The sequence below is a fragment of the Corvus cornix genome, chromosome 13 (assembly GCF_000738735.6).
Source record: "Corvus cornix cornix isolate S_Up_H32 chromosome 13, ASM73873v5, whole genome shotgun sequence".
Taxonomy (NCBI): Eukaryota; Metazoa; Chordata; class Aves; order Passeriformes; family Corvidae; genus Corvus; species Corvus cornix.
Window position 1 is genome coordinate 11,089,913 of NC_046343.1, and position 18,843 is coordinate 11,108,755.

Below are 18,843 nucleotides of genomic sequence, written 5' to 3' on the forward strand. Positions count from 1 at the left end.
TCTGATGAATGCAGTAGATAGTTTACAACAAATATGCTTTGGAAGACCAACTTCAGCTGAAAGTGTGTGTCACAGTCACGTTGCCACGTGTCCTTTCAGTTCAACTCAGTAAGACTTTGAGTGAGTGATATACGTGAGGAAATGAGGACTTCAAAGGGAAAACTTTCCACAGCTTTAAAATACACACTCATGCTGAACACTAAAATTTATTTTCTTTAATAACATTGAGCATTGTTTGCATAGAGCCTACTCTGGAGGAGAGACAGTTTCTGGGAAGTGGGGAGCATGGTTTTCCTTGGGCACACATTGCACAAAGGAGGCTGCTTTGTGCTGGAAGGGAGCGGCTTGACAGAAACGTCTCTTCCTTTCATAACCGCAGTTAAATGCCCTGCCAGGAAGGGAGGAACGGAAAACAGATCTTCAGCCACCTTACCCAAGCTGTGGAAAAGAGTGTGATGAGAAAGAGAAAACAAGAATCCACAGCTTGCCAAATATAGCAGGAGTTGACATGACAGTAGGTAAGTCAGCACTGGAAGGTTCTTCATTTCTCTCTACGGGACATTAAGACATCAGTAGTATTGTACTCCAGAGCAGGCTGTGGAGATACCAGCTTCCCTCAAAAACACAATTACTTCATTACAAAGAGTAGAAGGGCTTAGTTCTATTTTAAGGTGGCTCAATATAAAACACTTGTGATCCATGAAAGGAGAGATGACAAAAATATAACCGTGTCAGATGACTCTAGCTACTCTCATGGCCAAAATCTCTTACATAAAATGGAACTCAAGTGCACTGAATCCCTTGTTTTAAAGCTGTTACACAGACTATCCCTACAGACAATGTGTCTCCCTGTTATTTCCCTGGCATTTGACAATAAGGTAAAATAAACTACTTCACCTACACCAAGCTAAGATACTTGTGTCAAGTCTCATCACATTGAATGAGTGTTATCACCCGGGTCACAAGATGGAACAAATGCCATGGAGAAATCTCTGCCATTCAAGACACATCCCAAGAGAACCAGCTGGTTGGTTTTAGACTTGATAGTACCCAAAGCTACAGCATTAAACATTCCTAAGTCACAACCAAAGTTTTGGTTCTGACTGAAAACTGCTCTCCACCACCAGCCTCTCATTTCAAGCATTTTAAAACAGTCGTACCTCACCTGCTGTTAGTATTTGACATGCATTAGGAAAAAAAAAAAAAGTGACTCACCTGGTATTTTGGGCATTGCTCTTTTGGATCAGAGAATGAGGAGGATGAATTGATTGAACTATCCAAGGAAGAAGAGCTGTCTCCTCCAGGCTTTAGTTGGCAACACTTCCCAAAAACTCTCACTTGAGCATCACTGCAGAGTTTCTGAAATAAAGACAACACACGTGACACACTAAGACCCATGACCTGAAATCACTGTCAGCATCATTGTACTTACCTGTTTAGGTAAGATATTTAACAGCTGAAAGGCTCATGCCCCAGGAAACAGGTAGTAGAATATATACCCATATCTCTTGCAGCCTGGGTGTTCAAAGGAAAGCTGAGCTCTTTTACTTCCAATTAGCCAAGAGCCAACAGGTCACTCCAACTCCATCTTCCTAAGTAGACTATTTTAGACCCAGGATTAGGAAAGAGGATGGTACCAAAGCATTTAAAGGAAGGATGGCAATGCCCACCTTACTCCTGTGCCTACCAGAGTGGAGATGACACAGGAGTGTGAGCAGCACAAAGGAAGGAGCAGCTCGCCATAAATTATCAAGCAAGAATAACACAATTCAGAAGATTCATGTTACAAGGGCAAGTGGAGAGAAAAGATCCTGTTTTTCACAGATCTCTCCCTAGCTGTGTCTAAGCCCCCTAGTCTTTCTGAAGAGCGGCACAGAGGCTTACATTTTCTGTATGAGGAAATTGTGAGGCTGAAAATGGACAAAGCTGAAAAACACAGTGTTATAGAGAAGCCAGAGAAGTTTCACAAAATTATGGAGAGTCCAAAAGGTAAATTCTAATAGAGATTCAGACAGAAAGCACAGCAGAGAAGAGAGTTTAGAGGGCCCAGATGGAGCTGGAACTGATGAACAGGATGGGCAGGATCCGTGTCCACTCCACACAGAGAGAATTATCAATCACTGGCATGGGAGATGCTTCACTAGGTTTCACTCACTATTTAAAAACATTTGTGATTCACCTTGCGAATCCCAGCATCCTGACCAGAATCAGCATCCATCAAGTTAATGCTGTTTACACCAGCAATGGCACTGCCAACCCTCTTCACCTAAAGATCTCAACGTATTTTTCACACACTCGTTACACTTCAGCACACCCACATAAGGTTGGCATTATTTACATCTGCTGGTAGGCAGCACTAGGAGACAGAAATAGTCTACACTGCTCAAAATTCCACACTAACTCTGCCCTAAGACTTCCTTAATTACCCTTTCCTACACAATTAGCAAACCAGTAAGAGCAAGCTGGAAGCAAATCCAGCTGAAAGCAAGATTCAAGGGATAGATGGGAATACAGAAGTGCTGTTGTATGCCACATCTTCATCTCTGGACTCACGGCTCCCTGCCATGAGCTTCCCCTTCATTCAAAAACATGAGCATGTCTCAACCTTTAAGGAAAAGGCATAAAGAAAAGTGTGAAATAGCCAAGACACACATTAGTAACTCCATGATTGCTCAATAATCAGCAATAACTGTATAAAAAGATGACTGGCCTTCCTTCTGTGGAGGGATGGGAGTCCCATGTCTCTGTCCTAAGCTGTCCAGGTTACTTTTTTAGGGACAGGTGACTTAAATTTGGCCCTAACTGTGGGTGAGGTTTAGCAAAGCAGCAGAAAATGGCCAGGATTATAAAGCCCCACATGGCAGCCTGCAGTGCTGCTCCCTGAGAGCTGCTGCCACAGAAAGCCCCAAGGAAAAATGTGCAGAGAAATGAGTAATTCTGTGGCAGAGGGGAGGGAAGTGTTCACTTTCCCCCAGCCCTGTGCTTTCCTGGCACACAGCAGTATCCTCTCCTTTCGACAGGAGCTTGTTGAAATCCTGCAATACGTAGATTGGCTAATGGCTGCTGAGGATCTGTGGCTTGAGCACAGCGCACAATGGCTGGAACATGTGAATGATCATCATATGACTTCAGTAGGAACTCATGAACTAGAATTGCATTTTATCTCTGACACAAACAACAATGTTCTAGGCTAGGCAAGCATCATGTGATAAAACCACATACAATCCACAGGGTTACAGCAGCTTTTGCAGGCAAACCACATTTCAGCTTGCATTTTCCATCAGATGTTGAAAGTTCCTTCTAAAATGTTACAATTACAACTAAGCTTCCTTGAGACTGTAGAAATGCATTTACTGACTTTACAACAGAAAATAAAATTCTGTGCATTAAAAAGAATGGGCTAAGTTTGCAAATTAATTACTGTTAAATAATTTCTTCTCATTATCACTGCATTTTTCTGCACAGCAGCTTTACCCAGATGCACTGGGGGGGGCTGGTAACTTGAAGTAACAGTTGCCTAAGTTAAATAGCAAACAGGAAAATGGTTGCTTGGTCTGTGCAGTGGTGTTTAATGAACCAAAACTCCTGCAACAAATCTTTAAATGAGGTCAGGATCTTTCAGCTCCCACTTTTTAGAACCCTGTGAACAGTAAATCCCTCCTAAAATGCAGATCACTGATGAATTTTGGTGTTTGCTCTTTCACAAACTTAGTATGTGTTTAAGAAGAAGAACTTGTTGGACAATGAGATCAAGAACTTGCAGGGACCCTCTCCTCTGCAATTTCAGCCTCCAAATGGCAATGAAATTTTAAGTGCAACAAATCTCAAGATGTTATGCATCAAAGGAGTAGGATTACTTGCATTCCATATAATATTCCAAAGATATTCAAGCCAGCTTTCCAAAAATAAAAAAGTAACCTAATTATTTAAGAACTGTACAAGAGAAAGTTTCAAAGCTGGGAACTTTCTTCCCAATTAGACACAGTTGCATCAAATCCAATCCCTGGGCAGGGTAGTGCTGGAGTGCTCTGAAATGCCCGTTTTTGCTGGAGAGCAGAACATCTGCTGGAAGGATGCCACAGGCAGCTCCGCTCCTGGCCACCACACTGCTCTACCTGCTGGGGCCCACACTCTGTTCTCTCCCTGCCAGTTCACTGCAGATACCACCCAGCTCCAAAGACTTCCAGCAGCCCCAGTTCTGACATTAGAGGTCATCGTTTGCTGAAAGTCTTGGAGACGTATCAGGTAGTTCTGAAGAAAACTTAGAGTAAAATGTCTTTATAGTATGACAGGGTTCAAAGTAGTTTTCTTCCTCGGTTCCTCTTCTGGAGTCTCTTTTCTCCACATCTGTCAGCAAAGACTTTTAACTCTTTGACACAAGGTCTCTATTCTCCTCAGCAAGTGGGAAAAACATGCCCAGTGCTGTGAATAGTAAGAGGAATTTCTGTTGGGCAGGTTTTACTCTGAGGATAACAAGAAAGTTGAAAGGAGTCTGGTGTGTTGAACTAAATCAGACTTTGTATAGGTGTATTAGGGCTGGGAGTGAGTGACAGAAGGGAAGAGAAATGTCATAGTATGCTTTACTCTTTTTTACCTCTGTGCAACAGCAGGTGCTCAAATACCACTGTGGCGGCAGTGATAGAGAAATCTCTATTTCCAAGCAAAGTTGCTACTCCTCAAGAGCTCTGTTCCTCATTTTCAAAACAGGTTTTTCCAGAAAAAAAAAATTCAAAACAGGTAAATGAACTCTTTTGCTGTATTAATGAGTTGGTCTGTATATGCAATGAAATGTATGTATCCACCTAAGACATGGGAGTAACCTGAGTAGGCACTCATTCCTCCCCTTCAAGTGCCCATGTAAAAATCCAGATATCTTTCTTAAAATGCAGCTGCCAAGTGCTGCAATCTCCCTTTATTTCTAGAGTTGTCAAGTTCCTCTATTACTCAGAGGTCAGTGAAAGTCAAGACAACCCCGCGCTCCCCCACTCCACTAGTATTTTTCCATGTCCGTTTAGAGAGAATAAGCAGAGCTAAGAAGGGGGACTTGATCTCTGTGCTTACAGCTTTATCCATCTGCTCAGCTTGGCTCACTGGAAACCTGTCCTGAGAGCCAGACAGCATCCAGAGTCTCCATTTCACACAACTCACCTAAAAGCAAAAGGCTCACTATCCAATTACTAATCCCTCAAAGCAATTTGCTGTTCAGCATTTATCCAGTGCTGAAGTACATTAGAACACGTGGCTAATCCTGGCTTGTTTCAAATAGCATGCCATTTCTCTGCTTTGGGATAAATATGACATTCAGAGTAAAAGAAATTGCCGCTGAAGGAGATCAAATATCATATGACCTTTTAGTGAAATTATTCCAAAGATAAAGACAACTAGTGGAAGAAGTGAACTTTCCATTCTCCAAACTGAAGTCCACTATTGCACCTCTACATCTCAAATTCTGCATCCCAGGCCTCTCTTTCATTTCTTCTGAAAACCAAAACAAACACTACTTCTGAAAACCTTCTTCTGCCTCTGGGTCCTGGCAACAAGTTACTGCCCTTCTCTGATTCCTTGTCTTTCCCCCTTTCCTCCCATATGACCAAACTTTGTATCTCTGCTCAGCACAGTGCAGTTTGGGTCCTTCCTTTTTTTCCTCCCTTCTCTTCCTCACGGTCCGTTGACACCCCTTCTTCCTCCCTGGACTTCAAACTTTCCTCTAGGCTGATCTTTAGATTTAGGAAATCTTTTAGCTCTTGTATGTCCATCAGCATCTCTCTCCAGCCAGATCCCCAATGTTAACCACTGTCTTGCCATAAATCCCCATCGGACAACACAAAAAGGAAAATGAGCAGTAAAATGAGACAGTTAATCCCTGTCCCTGAACTCACTTTTCCTGCTCCAAGGGAAGCCATGATCCAAGATTCCCCTTTTCAGCTTCATCTTAACTTTACTCCCCACTCCTCCCTCGTGGCACCATTCCTGGGGCATCCTTATCCCAATCAATTACCAGCCCTTGGAGACGAACTCCTCATACTTCAGCAGGCCTTTGCACACTGGCAGTTATGGGGACATAACTCCTGCACCACACAGTAAAACACAAGCCAGCCTTAGCATGAGCTGAGTCAACGTTGGGAAGCCAAGCACAGGGAAAGGCAGAGCCAAGGCTGACAGCCCAGCACTGGCTGGGCCACCTGGCTGCTGCACCTTAAGGAGGAAAAAGGGCTGCTTCTTGTGCTTATTTGAAATTCAAAGCAGGCCTGGTACCACAGCTTTTTGAGGAGCACACCTGTGTTCACACACAGCTCCTGGCTCGGGAACTCAGTATAGCCCACGGCACAGGGAGGAGAGTGGGGCTGGTGGCAGAGAGCAGGAGAGGAGGTGTCAGAGCAAAAGGAGCAGACGAGCACAGGAAAGAGTCCAACAGCAAAAACCAGTCATAGGTTGTAACACTATCTACTTGCACATCAAGTAACAGAGTCTGATTAGAAATGAGACACTTACTGCTATGAGGAATGAAAAAAATAGCTGCCTAGAGGAGGCAGTGGCTCAAACCCACAAGCTTGCCCATGGAAGTTCTTTGATACCCAGAAATCCAAGGGATGTGGATGCTTGGGGCGTGGACAGAGGCTGTTCAGTAAAGGCACCAATAATGCCTCTTCTTCATACCACATGCTGCCCTGGTACATTCAATGTGCAAATGTCTGTTTTGATGCATTTGCTCATGACCTAGTGCCACAGGGTTGGAAGGGGCAGCCACTCTCTTCTGGGATACCCCAGCAGAACTTAGACACACAGTTTTCTGATGCTCAGGAGGCAGCAGCCTTTCCCCTCTGCTTCCAGAGCCCAGAAGATCAGTAGCCCATCCCCTGGAAATCTGGGGAAGGACCTCTCCTGCTTAGCACCAAAAAAGGTATAGGACTCACAAAGGGGATCTCTCTGCCTCCCACATGCAAAGTGCCCGCAGCTGCCTGAGGCGGATCTCCGCCTGGCACAGCCTTGGGCCAACATTCCCAGTGTTGGGAATAGCAGCCAGCCCTCTGAGACTGCTGCTCAGCTTCCCTCGCCAAGTTTAACTCTAGCAAGACCAGGGAAATCATGACTTCTCCGGAGCAATTAAAATATTGTAATGGTCATTCTGCAAACTCCTGACTGCCTTCAGTGTCCCACTGTGCAAAACCCTCCCCAAATTCTTCTCCTTAATATTTATCTTTACTGAAGGCATGAAGAGGCTGACTTAATATCCAATGAAAATACAAGGTGCTTATTTGTGTTATAGCCACATTTCCCTGGCGGATAAGATGAATCTACTAATGCTTTACCAATTAGGCCCCAGCTCAGTGTAAGCACAAACTCAGCAGTTTTCACTGATCAAAAAGCCAGAGCTTACTGTTTTATTTCTTGAAACAGCTGTGTCTGGAAAGGTTTTCTCTGATGCTCCTTAAATTTTATGACCATACCTTCCCTTACAGAATTCAAATGCCTGAGCCATGTTCAACCTCGGCCCACCACACAGATCTTTTGACATATGTAGAGATTATATATATGAAACAGACCAAAATACATCTCACCTTGCTGCAGGCATACAACTTTTAAATTATAATTGCTTTCATGTCTCATAAACAGCACCATAAAGCAAAGTGAAACCCTCTTGATCCTCCATGTTAGACTGATTTGACTTGAACCAGAACAGTCTGGCCACTGCCAGGCCCTCTTGCAGATCTCTCCCCGGTGTTATTTGTAGATCCAGAGGTATAAGTCACGTCAGGAAATGAGGGGTGAGGGGGAAGAGATGCAGAAAGCCTTGCTTTTTGTGGGGTGCTGAACAGATACCCTTTCAGAAGAGAGAGTGCCCAGCCCACACATGGCTGACTGCAAAAGGGCAAGAGTGCCTTGGAATGTGCTTAGAGCCAAGATCTGGCTTTGTATAGGCAGGGTGTGTCTTTGCTAATGAAAATCATGATTAAGAGCGAGAGAAATGAACAATGCAATTCCTTGAAAATGGCCAGTATGTCCTGCTAACTGCACAAGCCCATACTAAGCTCACAGCAAGCCAAGCTGAGGACTCTCCTCCATGTTTTTACCTGCAAACTTTTGTTTTACGAGAAAAGTTCTGCCTGACATGACATAATCTGAATGCTTCAGAAGGCAGGTACATGGCAAGGCAAATGTTTCAATATATCCTCTTCCGAAGAATACTAATACTATGAAAAATAAATGTATCGAGCTCCTAGAGGTGACTTCTGGGTATTTCAAATGCCCTGGAAACAATTTTCCTCCACTAGTCTCATGTGGAGATGGTGACTACAGCTGTTTCCCTCCCCCTTAGCAAAGAAAAAGCAGAGATTAATATGGAACCATATCAGCTCCATTATCAGCCATTTATCCTGAGCTGCCACAGTCAACGAGCTTTCTGAAGTAACCCAAACCAGTGAAGTCTGCAAGTTCAGTGTGCAAGTTCACATCTATCTGAAAGAGGTTTTAGACTTTCAAGAAATTAATTTAAATCTGGCAAGAGGATTTATACTGTAAGTCATTTTCATTAATGAAGTAATACTTTATAATTAATGAAGTAACAGTGATAAGCCAGCAATTCATACCAATAAACCACTTCTAAAGATCTCCTGTCTTTAAAAACCTGTTTTCCTGGCAAGAATATCAGGAAGAACATGAACTAATAGAACCATTCTAAGAAGTTTAAATTAAAAAGAAAGATGCATTGTTTTTCAACATTTGTGAAACTCACTTTATTTCACAATTCTCTATAAAAACTAGGAAATAGGGATCATGATTCATGGCTATAAAAGCACTGGAGTAAGCAATGGAGAAGCCCAGAATTTTGTGCCTGGTAAGACGCAGACTCCAGAGGTTTGGATATTGGACACAGCACTTGAGACCAGGGTTAGGAGCATCAGGCTGGCAACAGGCTGGAAGAGTTTGGAAAGCTAGATGAAAAATCTTCTGGCTGTACTCCAACGCTCATCAGGAAAACTGGGGCTTGGGGGTAACGTGTTATTTTGTGTACTCCTGCTTACAGAAGGACCTCCATAAGTCCTACAGGTAAAAGCAGCTGGAATCATTAATTTCAATTCACACCATGCTTTCTGCTTGCAGGGCTTTAAATGGTTTGCGACTGTTTATAAAAATGGTGAAAAGAAAGTTCAAAGCAGCAAAATAAGTTGTCCAGCCTCATACCACCACTTTCAGCAGCACTGTGGCCAGAAATTAATCTTCATCTGTATCGCATCTGTATCGCATCATGAGTATCCTCATCTGACCGCATCCATTACAGTTTCAATTACTAGATTACCATGCAAATCATGCCAAAAGGAAAAACAAGAGTTTCCAAGTAACTTTCTGTTAAAAAACTGTCAGCAAAGCATACAAACAACAATTAGCAAAAGCTAAGCAAATAGGACACGAGGACACGGGGCTGGGGGACCTTCTGCTTATGAATGCAGACCCCATCACGGCACAAAACCAGATCAATAAATCCCAGTTTACGCCCTGCTTCAACTGACAGCATTGCCTGCTGCAGCCCCAGGAAGGAATCCTTCTCACTGAAAGAGCAGAAAGTAGATAAATCCCAGAATAAAGAGATCATTATAGTATTTAAAGCTGGTAAGAGTGAGACCACCGAAGCCTGAATAATTTGCAATTTAACAGGCATTTAAATATAGCCAACATTTAAATGTCAATCTGATAAAACAGAACATATGTAATTTATCAATTTGGCCATTTGAAAAAATACAACTATAAACATGTAAATTAGCAAAATACTCACCGACACTGAAACATCCTCTATTTTTCTTTTCGCACTGGAATCAAATAAGACATTCCGTCCTCTTCTTTCACAGTCCTGATACACAATCAGTCGGATCTGACTTGGGTCAAACTCCGGCAAAGGCCAGCTTTAATTAAAAAAGAAAAGAGCAGAAGGATCAATTACCACAACTCTTTATTACACTGTTCTTTGTACATTATCTGTATATACAACATGATTAAAACAGAGTCAAGCAAATTCAATCCCATTTCATCAAATCCTTTGATCCTGTAGCCAGAACTACGCCCTTTGTTTTCTTTTCTTTCCCCTACATGTGCCAAATTACACTGTCATAAACTGCACCAATCCTCTACAACTGCACAAAATGATGTGTGCAGCATTAATAGATCTTGTGCTCTGTCTTGTGATATGTTTTCTTCAAGTTCCAACTATTTAAAATCAACATCATAGAACTCAGCTTTTGTGTTTAAAGACACAAAGAAACCTCAAGATGAATAATCACAGGGTGGTTTGGGAGAACCACCTGGTTGTCTCCACATAAGCCACTGTGACTCAAGGGCATGGTCAGCAAACCACACACACCAGGCCTAACACACCTATTCCCAAACTGGTTTCCAAGGGAACGAGCTTTCCTGAAGCCTCAGCCTTACCTTAATGCCACTACTCCAGAGGAGCTCTCAAAGGGAAAACTTGCAGGCATCAGGCTTGGAAACCATTCCATAATCTTGGCTTTAACGGTGTTTTGTAGCCATCATCTCAAATTTCCATTGTAAAAAGCCAGGCATCACTTTAAAGCCCAGCAAGCATTGTCATCCATTGGCCTGGGAATCCATTTTCACTGATACCATCTCAATTCTTGGAAGATAGGAAACAAGACACCTGCTGTATCCATGAAACCACCAGGAACCATCTTTCAGCTAGTTTACAAGCCATTTCCTAGATCAAGTGAAATTCTGTCTTCCTTACCCTTGGCTTTTAGGCAAGCAGTGTTAGCATGAACCCCAAGAAGCCAGAAACAAGGCACTGGAACTTTCCAGCCACTAATGAAGGATAGAGATTCCCAATTTGCAAGAAGTTGTACACGTATGTCATCAAAAAGACACCCATAACATGAGTTAAAGTAAACCTGGCATGTTAGACTCCAAGACAACAGTAAATTTTCCTCTCCTCTAACTCAGCACCCAAAGGGCTTCTTGCTCTGCACCCATGCTTTATGTGACCAATACACTAATGATCTTGACTCAACAAGTCCTGTAACAGCGGAAAATCCATTTGATCACCAAAGTCATCATCACCTATCAGAAGTTTTTAAGGCTGCCCAGGTACACAGGTTTTACAAATAGTGTAGTCCCAATGAGGTGAAACTAAGCATCAAGGCATACAGTTACACACTCTCCTGAGACGAAATCTATTTCCTAATCTGCCCATCCCCACCATTTAGCAACAGGAGAGAAAAAAAGAAGCTGCAGAGAAGATGGTGTGTAACAAATGTCCTAATTGACTTACTACAAGAAAGAAAACCTTGAGCAACTTGAGCTGAAATAACTTCATGTCTAGATTTGGGGACAAAGAGCCACACACCCTCTCATTTGGGCACCTAAAGCCAAGTGTTACTCACAAACCGAAATGCCCCCACAAAGTGCAGACACCAAACTGAGCAAATTCTGTAGTACCAAAACTCAAGCACAGTGACAAACTCAGAGCCAAGCCTACACTTACTGGAGGCTCTCCTAATTAACTCCATCTTCCATTTCAGAAAATGTAAAAAACCAAAATCCTTAGTTTGACACATGCCAGGGGTGTTACCAACTGAGAGGCACAAAGGCACTAGAGCTGGGGATGGCAACTGGCAAGAGCATGACTTTGACTAGAAACGAGGAGAAGCACCGGATAAACTGGCTTTCTGGAGGAACAGTCTCCATATATTTAAGTGAAACCAGTGGAAGTCCAGAAACAAACATTTTTTCCAGATAGGCCACTGTGGTTCCTATAAAGAAACTGTGTGACAGTAACAATTAATTGCTTGTCAAAAGGGTGCTATTGCTTGCTCCACCCTTGCAACGCGTTTGAATTTCCTTCACACTCAGATAAAAGCATGTCTTCCATTACCTAGTACTTTTGATATTTGACTTTGAAGTGACTGGCAAAGAAGGCAGTAGCTATTCCAGATCTTAGGAAAGTCTACTTATAAAAAGCTCCAAGAGCAGATTACACACTAAGAGGAGAGAAAGCTAAATATAAAACTCTTGCTGTATTCAGGAACATATTCCATCAAGGTAACAAGAGCTTGTTTACTTCTCAGCTTCTTCACATGACATTTTAACTTTCTCTAGACAAGCATTTAGTAGCTATTATCCATCATAATTTGTGATAATTCCAAAGAAGCGCTATCTTTGTTACATAATAGCATCCTTAAGCACATTTCAGCCTTGCAAAAACATTCCCTGGCAATAGCGCGCCACTTCCCAAACCAGAAGAGCCTTTCAGAGAGCTGGGGGAAAGTTCATTCAGACAGACAGTAAACAGAGGCAGCCTGGCACCTCCAACTCACCCCCACCAGCGAGGGGGAAGCGGGACACAGAGCTTTGCTTTTGTTGTTAGCAGATTTAAAATACCGTTAAGTTTGATGTCTGAATAGATTATCCCCAGAAACGTAAAATTCCTGCATGCAAGAGGCATTCTCAAAACAAATATAACAGGGCAGCACTCCAGAGCTCCTCTTCAGGCAGATGAAAACTGACCTAGATCTTCTGAATATCATTAGTTCTGTTTATAAATGGAAACTAACTTTGACATTTAACTGATGTTTTCTTGAGATTCCTACAGGAAAACCAGGAGATGTAGAATCTAATGTTCTAGCAGGGTTAATTAAAGGCGTGTCTCCATCTTCCACACTGCTCTGGAAATGACAGTTTCTTAATGAGGACTTTTTCCTGAATGACCTATCTGCCACACTTTGATCTTTCCTTGAAACTGATTAGATTTAAACAAAAACCCCAAAATTAAGCCATGACAAAAAAACCCCATAAAAATAGCCACAAAGAAAACCCCAAATACCTTTCACCAGTGGAAGTGTTTGTGACTTTGCTAGACAGTGCTGTGAGTTCGGGCATAGACCAAGAGAAAAACTGGTGATAAACAAATTCCTTCTGAGCAGGACACTGCTCCTGTGGAGATCTCCACTACACAAGTGGGGATTCCTCGAGAATGAGATGTTCAAAAATACATATATGGGGTAGAAATCCATTGATGTGTAAATGCTGTATGGGATGTTTCAGAAACAAAACCCAACTCTCACACCATGACAGACTGGTTGAGGTTGGAAGGGTCTTCTAGAGGGCATCTGAACCAACGCTCCTGCACAGACACTCATGCAAGTACAGAGTGCAAAAGAAAAGGAATTACTTGGGAGAGAAAAGGAAAATTTCATACGATTAATTATGGAATTATTAGAAACCAGCAACAACAAGATCAAGATCTGAAAAATGGTATTTTAATGCATATTCACACTTAAGCCCTACTGTTGTTCAGCTCTTCTCTTTTTTCATCCTTTTTGCTTTCCTGCCTTTTTTACCTTCAATCACTAGGAATACTACCTATAGCTTACATTTACAAATCCATTACGTGCTTTCTGACACTTCTACTAGAGATTCATAGCAATCCAGAATTCCAACTGCTCTCCAAGGATGAATTTTCTTGTGTATTCAATTCCTGGAGTTTATTACCACCATCAGCATTTCTCAGCAAGAACTGAATGGCTATAAATTGGTATTATTTCACTCTGTGCAAGTTTTAATAGATGACACAAGAGACAGAGGAAATCCTTCATTACCACTCCAACAATGAAAATACAGGATTTCCCCCTATAATTGATTCCAAGTACATTCCTTCCTTCTCATTCCCACCTAGAACATGAAACAACACTTCTTCATTACATTAAAGGTTTAGCTTAATATTATCTTCCCTCCTGAGAAGATAGAAGTCTGGCTGAGACTTTACTTTTAAAACTGTTTTATATTAACATGGCTTAGATAGTATCTAAAAACAGATACTTTAGAAATCTTAAAGAAAAGCAATTGAAGCAAAATGATCAAGATATTAAGCAGGTAGGAACTGTAAAAGAGTTTTCTAAAAAGTAAATTTGCTCAAAACCAGAACAGGACTAAACACGTAAAAAGTAAGTTGGAACTATCAGTCAAACTATTGTTTTCCTACATCATGTTACCCATAGTTATAAAAATTGCCTGGTGATGAATCACTTGGAACTATTTTTAAATGCATCTACGCAAACGATATTTATAGTTTATGCCAGCTTATCTGTTCTGCGTGGTTTTCATGTTAGCACCTTTTTAAAGGGTGACAGGAACAGCCCAGCAGAGCAGACAGGTCCACCTTACCCCATGCTCCCCTCGCAGGCTCTGGCGGAAGGAAACATCCTCACTCTCCTGCTAGACAAGCATCAGAACAGAGGCACAGGGATTCCAGGGCTTATCTCCAGTGCCTGCAGATGATTCTCCAGATACTACCCTTGTTGCAATGGTGCTTAGACCTAGCCAGCTTCTACACAAGCCTTTGACAGAGGCTGCATCTGTCATGAGGAGTTGACATTGTAAATACGAGACCGTTCCACTGAGTGCACTGGGATTTCAGATTATCTCCACATTCTATGAGATGTACAACCACATCAAAGCACACTCACCTGTACCTATACAGCCCAGAATTTAGGATCCTGCAGTTGGTTTGGGACAGGGAAGGGTGATCAAGTCCAGAAGGAAAATGGTCCTTGCCTAGTCCAACCATCCTATCATACTCCTCTCAGCCCTGAGATGCCTTCTCCAACCAGGAATTCCCTTCTCCTGCCCAAACGCCTCTGAAGACTTCTATTATCTGTTACTAGATTTTTTTTTCTTTTGGCTTTGAGAAGATAAAACAAAAGTTGAGTATATAGGATTAATGGGGAGGGTCTTGTACATACTTTAATACCTTCTGACTGCATTTCAGTAATTAATTTATTATTTGACCGTTATTGCACAAAAACAGCTGCACAGACCATTCTAAAAGATCACAACTAATTTGGAAGCAATGAAAACAGAACTATAATGCATCTTAATGATGCTTGCAGCTTTGGAAGACCATCTTCTTTTAGAGGCATGGGTAGGTTATTTATTTTTTTAACAATAGTACCTGAAACACAAAAGAAGTTTCTTAGGATTCACATGACAAGGATGGTCCAGGCTGCATGGCTGATTTGCGAAGCTGGCATTTTAAGAGAGAGATTCCGTTTAAGTGCTGGTGACATAACACAACCATAAGGCTGCAAGGAGGAAGAAAGTTCTCTACAGTAGAGAAACCACAGGGCCTATACTTAGGAAAAATTTTTGCAAGATAGTTGTCTTTACAAGACCTGAGGTCATGTCAGGGCTATGCGACTGTGGTGGTGAGCACTTGCTGATTCTGCACAGAAAACCAGTGTCTGTGCCTCAGCCAGGGCAGGGAGGGAGCCCGCGAGGGTGGATTGCGAAGAAGCTCACCCACCGCCCCAAGTGACTGCCCTCTGCCATGGTTACCTCAGCTGGGGTTTCACAGAAGTCACAGGACCTGGGTTCTGGGTAGTGTGGAAGAATAGACAGATGGTGGACCATCTCAGGGACAACCACCCTTGACTGCCTGTAGTGGTGACATGTTTCAGGTTTATCCCATGGAAATAATGTTTCTTTAAAATACAAAATCAAATCCAAGCCCCTGCTTTTCATCTCTTGAAAGAAGGTGACATGTCCACAGGCACTGCAGCACTGTGGAGGTCAGCTCCTCACTCCATCTCTAACTCTGTCTCATTCATTTACCAGCTTAGCAATCCTCACCTGGAATAGCTGCACTTCTTGAGCTCCAGGAAACTTGTGCTGCTTATACTAAGTACATACTGTCCACCAGGAACAAAGTGCGTCAGCCAGGTATTTCAAAGGTATAACAAACTTGGACCTGAACTTCAACTGGCTGGCAAGCTCCTTGGCTCTGTCCAATTCTTTATCTGTATACGAAGCTGACTTTAGTTTGTTTTCATTTTTTTCTCCCTTCTACCAAGTCACTTGACTCTCATTAAGATACATAATTTATACTCTAAAGTCTAATACATGAGACAGATGCTTTTCCACAAGCAAAAAGACATAATATTTACAGGTTAGGTGCAGCCTAGCCAACACATTAATCATAATCTGAAGCGTTATACATTGGTAGGAAGGTTTTGTTAAAGATGTGTAGTATGCTGAATAACTTTGCAATTCACACACCTTCAGAATTTACAATCACTATTAGTGATTTCATAAAATATTTTTGGGACTACTTCACTTACGTAATTTCAAAAAGTACCTGTTCAGGATTTAGCTGATTTAGGTACACATATGCATGCAAATATTTGCACATACACATACAAGTTTCAAGCTTTTTTTGAAATATGTTTTAATTAAAACCATACACAAACAAGACACAGCTCCTTTCAGTTAAATTCACTAGCACTGAACAAAATTACATTATTCAAGCAGACTGCACTTTGCTTTGCAAAGTTACAAGATAGAATCAATTCAGGCAAAAAAAATTTGTGCCATTTAGCATAAAATTATAGTAAGAATCATAAAGAAATAAATCTCTAGAAGATTCACATCTGTGGAAAAGAAGTATTTTCATCACAGGGAAAATATTAAACTTTCAAATAATTAAAATAATCTCAAGAACTGTGCAGTAACCATACCTGGGAAGCATCTTTGTCCCCCGAGCAGTTCCACTTTTCAAAATCCCTATAAACTCCTGTTGTGCCTGGTTGCCAACTCAGGTTAATAATAGCAATGAGCCATATTCATCCAAAACCACAAGACTGTCAGGTGACATATCTAGAGGTCTGAATTTAACTCAAACAAAAGACTCTCCATGCTGCAATGCAAAAGGCTTAATCCTAGCAACAGGAGCACAAAAACCACCTTAAGGACAGCAGTGTCGGGGTTTGCACCAGGCTGCGTTCGCGCTGCCCTAGAGTTTCATAATCCAAAACCTGCCCCACAATTCTGCACAGCCCGGGATTTCTGCTCGAGGAAAGAGCGCCCGTCTTCCCCGCTCCTTTATCTCTTGCAGGGTTTGCTGCGGAGAAGATCAGTGTAATTTACGGGGAAGCCAAGCGATGGCTGGCAGCGCCGGCCCGGACCCGTCAATGCCATCCATCCTCCTGTCCGCCACCGCGCTCCCGGCTCAGTCTCATGACCCGAGTGCCCGGGCACCCGCGGCCGCCGTCCGGCACCTCCGAGCTGCGGCCGCCGGGAATTCAGCCCGCTCGGCGAGGAACGGGGGGGCGAAGCACGGCAGTCTCCTTCCAGCCGGCACCCCCAGCCCTCACATTCCTGGGAGCGGCGGGATGCTCTCGGCGGAGCCCGGGCGCGCGGGTGGCCGAGCCCGCGCTGACAGCCATCATGTGACACAGCTGTCACCGCGGGCCACCTGCGGCCGCCAGCGCCGGCGACACCCCGCGCTCCAGCCCTCCCTCACACAGCGGCTTTGGAGCGCTCCCCCAGGCAGGGGCTCGGCGCGGAAGGGGAACGAGGAGTCCCCGGCCGTCCCCGCTCGCTGCTACCTCTGCGGCGCGACTCCCACATCCCGCCCGGTCCCTCTCCCCCTCCCCTGTACGAACAAAGAGCGCACTGTGTGCTCGGCGAGGGCTCATTAATATTACACGGAAAGAAGCGGGGATATGCAAGACAATTGGATGGCTGTGGACGGGAAAAAACATTGAATACGCAAAATAATGCCCCCCAAAGAAAAGCCGAGCAACCCGGGTGGCTGTAAACAAGGTTTCCTGGTTGTGTTCTGGGGTAACCCGGGTCATGCTAGGAAGGATACCCACGTATCACAACAGCAAAGAGCCTTTTAACAAACATTATAGAGCAAAGAACTACTTAACAAACTTTTATCTCTAAACTGTGGGGGAGAAATGAGAAAGACGGACAGGGAAGTGAAGAAGGAACTGGGCATTCAGAAATGCAATGCACATTAAAAGCCATCTAGTCTTGTCACAGACATAGGTGGGGCACTCATACTATTAATTCTGTATGACCTTTGTATAAAACTCAAGTAATACCTGAAGGCAAAAGGCTGCAGCATCATAGTTCCTACTTTTTTTCCAGTGTCTGAAAACCTACAGGTTTTTCCAATATTTTAAATACATAAGCAGCAAAAATAGATTTATCATCACGATCTCCTGTTCCACTGCATCCCCAACTCTACCAATGGTTCCCCTGTATCACAGAGTGGGTGAGCTGATGTTCCTGTTCATGAGCTTTGGTCTCAAGACCATACAATCCCAAGAGGTCAGATGTTGCTTGTCCTCTGGAATGGATTCCAAAGCAGAACACCAAGCTCCCTGTTCTGCTACACATCTCCTGGGTTAAGTTCAGAGAGAAACCCTTAATCTCTTGACACCACAACGGTTTTGTTGCTGTTTTATAGGAAGGTAATGTTTTTATGTTAGGTGCTGGACAAGTGTTTTGACACAAAAGCAGCAAAACTAAAGAGAGATAAAACCATTATCTTTTGTTACCATGCCTTACAGGAAGTTTTTCATTTAGAAATGAAGAATTGAGGCCCTCATGCCACAAACACATACATTACAGACCTGGCTTTTCATACATGACTAGCGCCAGGGAATTCAATGGAATTACTCACATGAGCAAAATTGGGCATGTGCTTGTTACAGCACCCCTGCCTTAAGCCCAAATCTTGCCTTTAAAGCTTAAAATGCAAAGCTTTTGGAGATAAAAATAGTAACATCTGACCACTCCTACCTACCTTCTAGGTCTATGAAAGGAATGTGCAGTGCACAGTAACTTCCTTTACCTGTGTGGCAAAGGCACCACTCTCCAAAGGTTACTGATGTCAAAAGTGACCTTTTTTCTTAGACATGCAATGCTGACAAGTGCCATGTATTATGTAAACATTTATTTACAGGAATAACATCTAAGGTTTCCATTTTACCTCAGGGTAACCTGATGCATATTAAAAGACAAGTGCTTTGAAAGCTGACCCAGCCTCCA

General features: G+C 42.9%; 1 protein-coding gene across 3 annotated transcripts in view; it reads right to left on the bottom strand.

Annotated features, from left to right (window-relative positions):
• Positions 1-18,843, bottom strand: part of FNIP1 (folliculin interacting protein 1) — a 65,191-nt gene that overhangs the window by 27,839 nt on the left and 18,509 nt on the right. For 2 of the 3 annotated variants that reach the window (XM_039559705.1, XM_039559704.1), the window contains exons 2-3: positions 9,773-9,899; positions 1,216-1,359 (exon numbers count right to left, since the gene is read on the bottom strand). In XM_039559705.1, the coding sequence (XP_039415639.1) occupies positions 1,216-1,359; positions 9,773-9,899 (271 nt within the window). Of the gene's footprint in view, positions 1-1,215; positions 1,360-9,772; positions 9,900-16,517; positions 17,314-18,843 lie in introns of those variants that run through there. The other variant, XM_010413083.4, reaches the window with a different exon arrangement.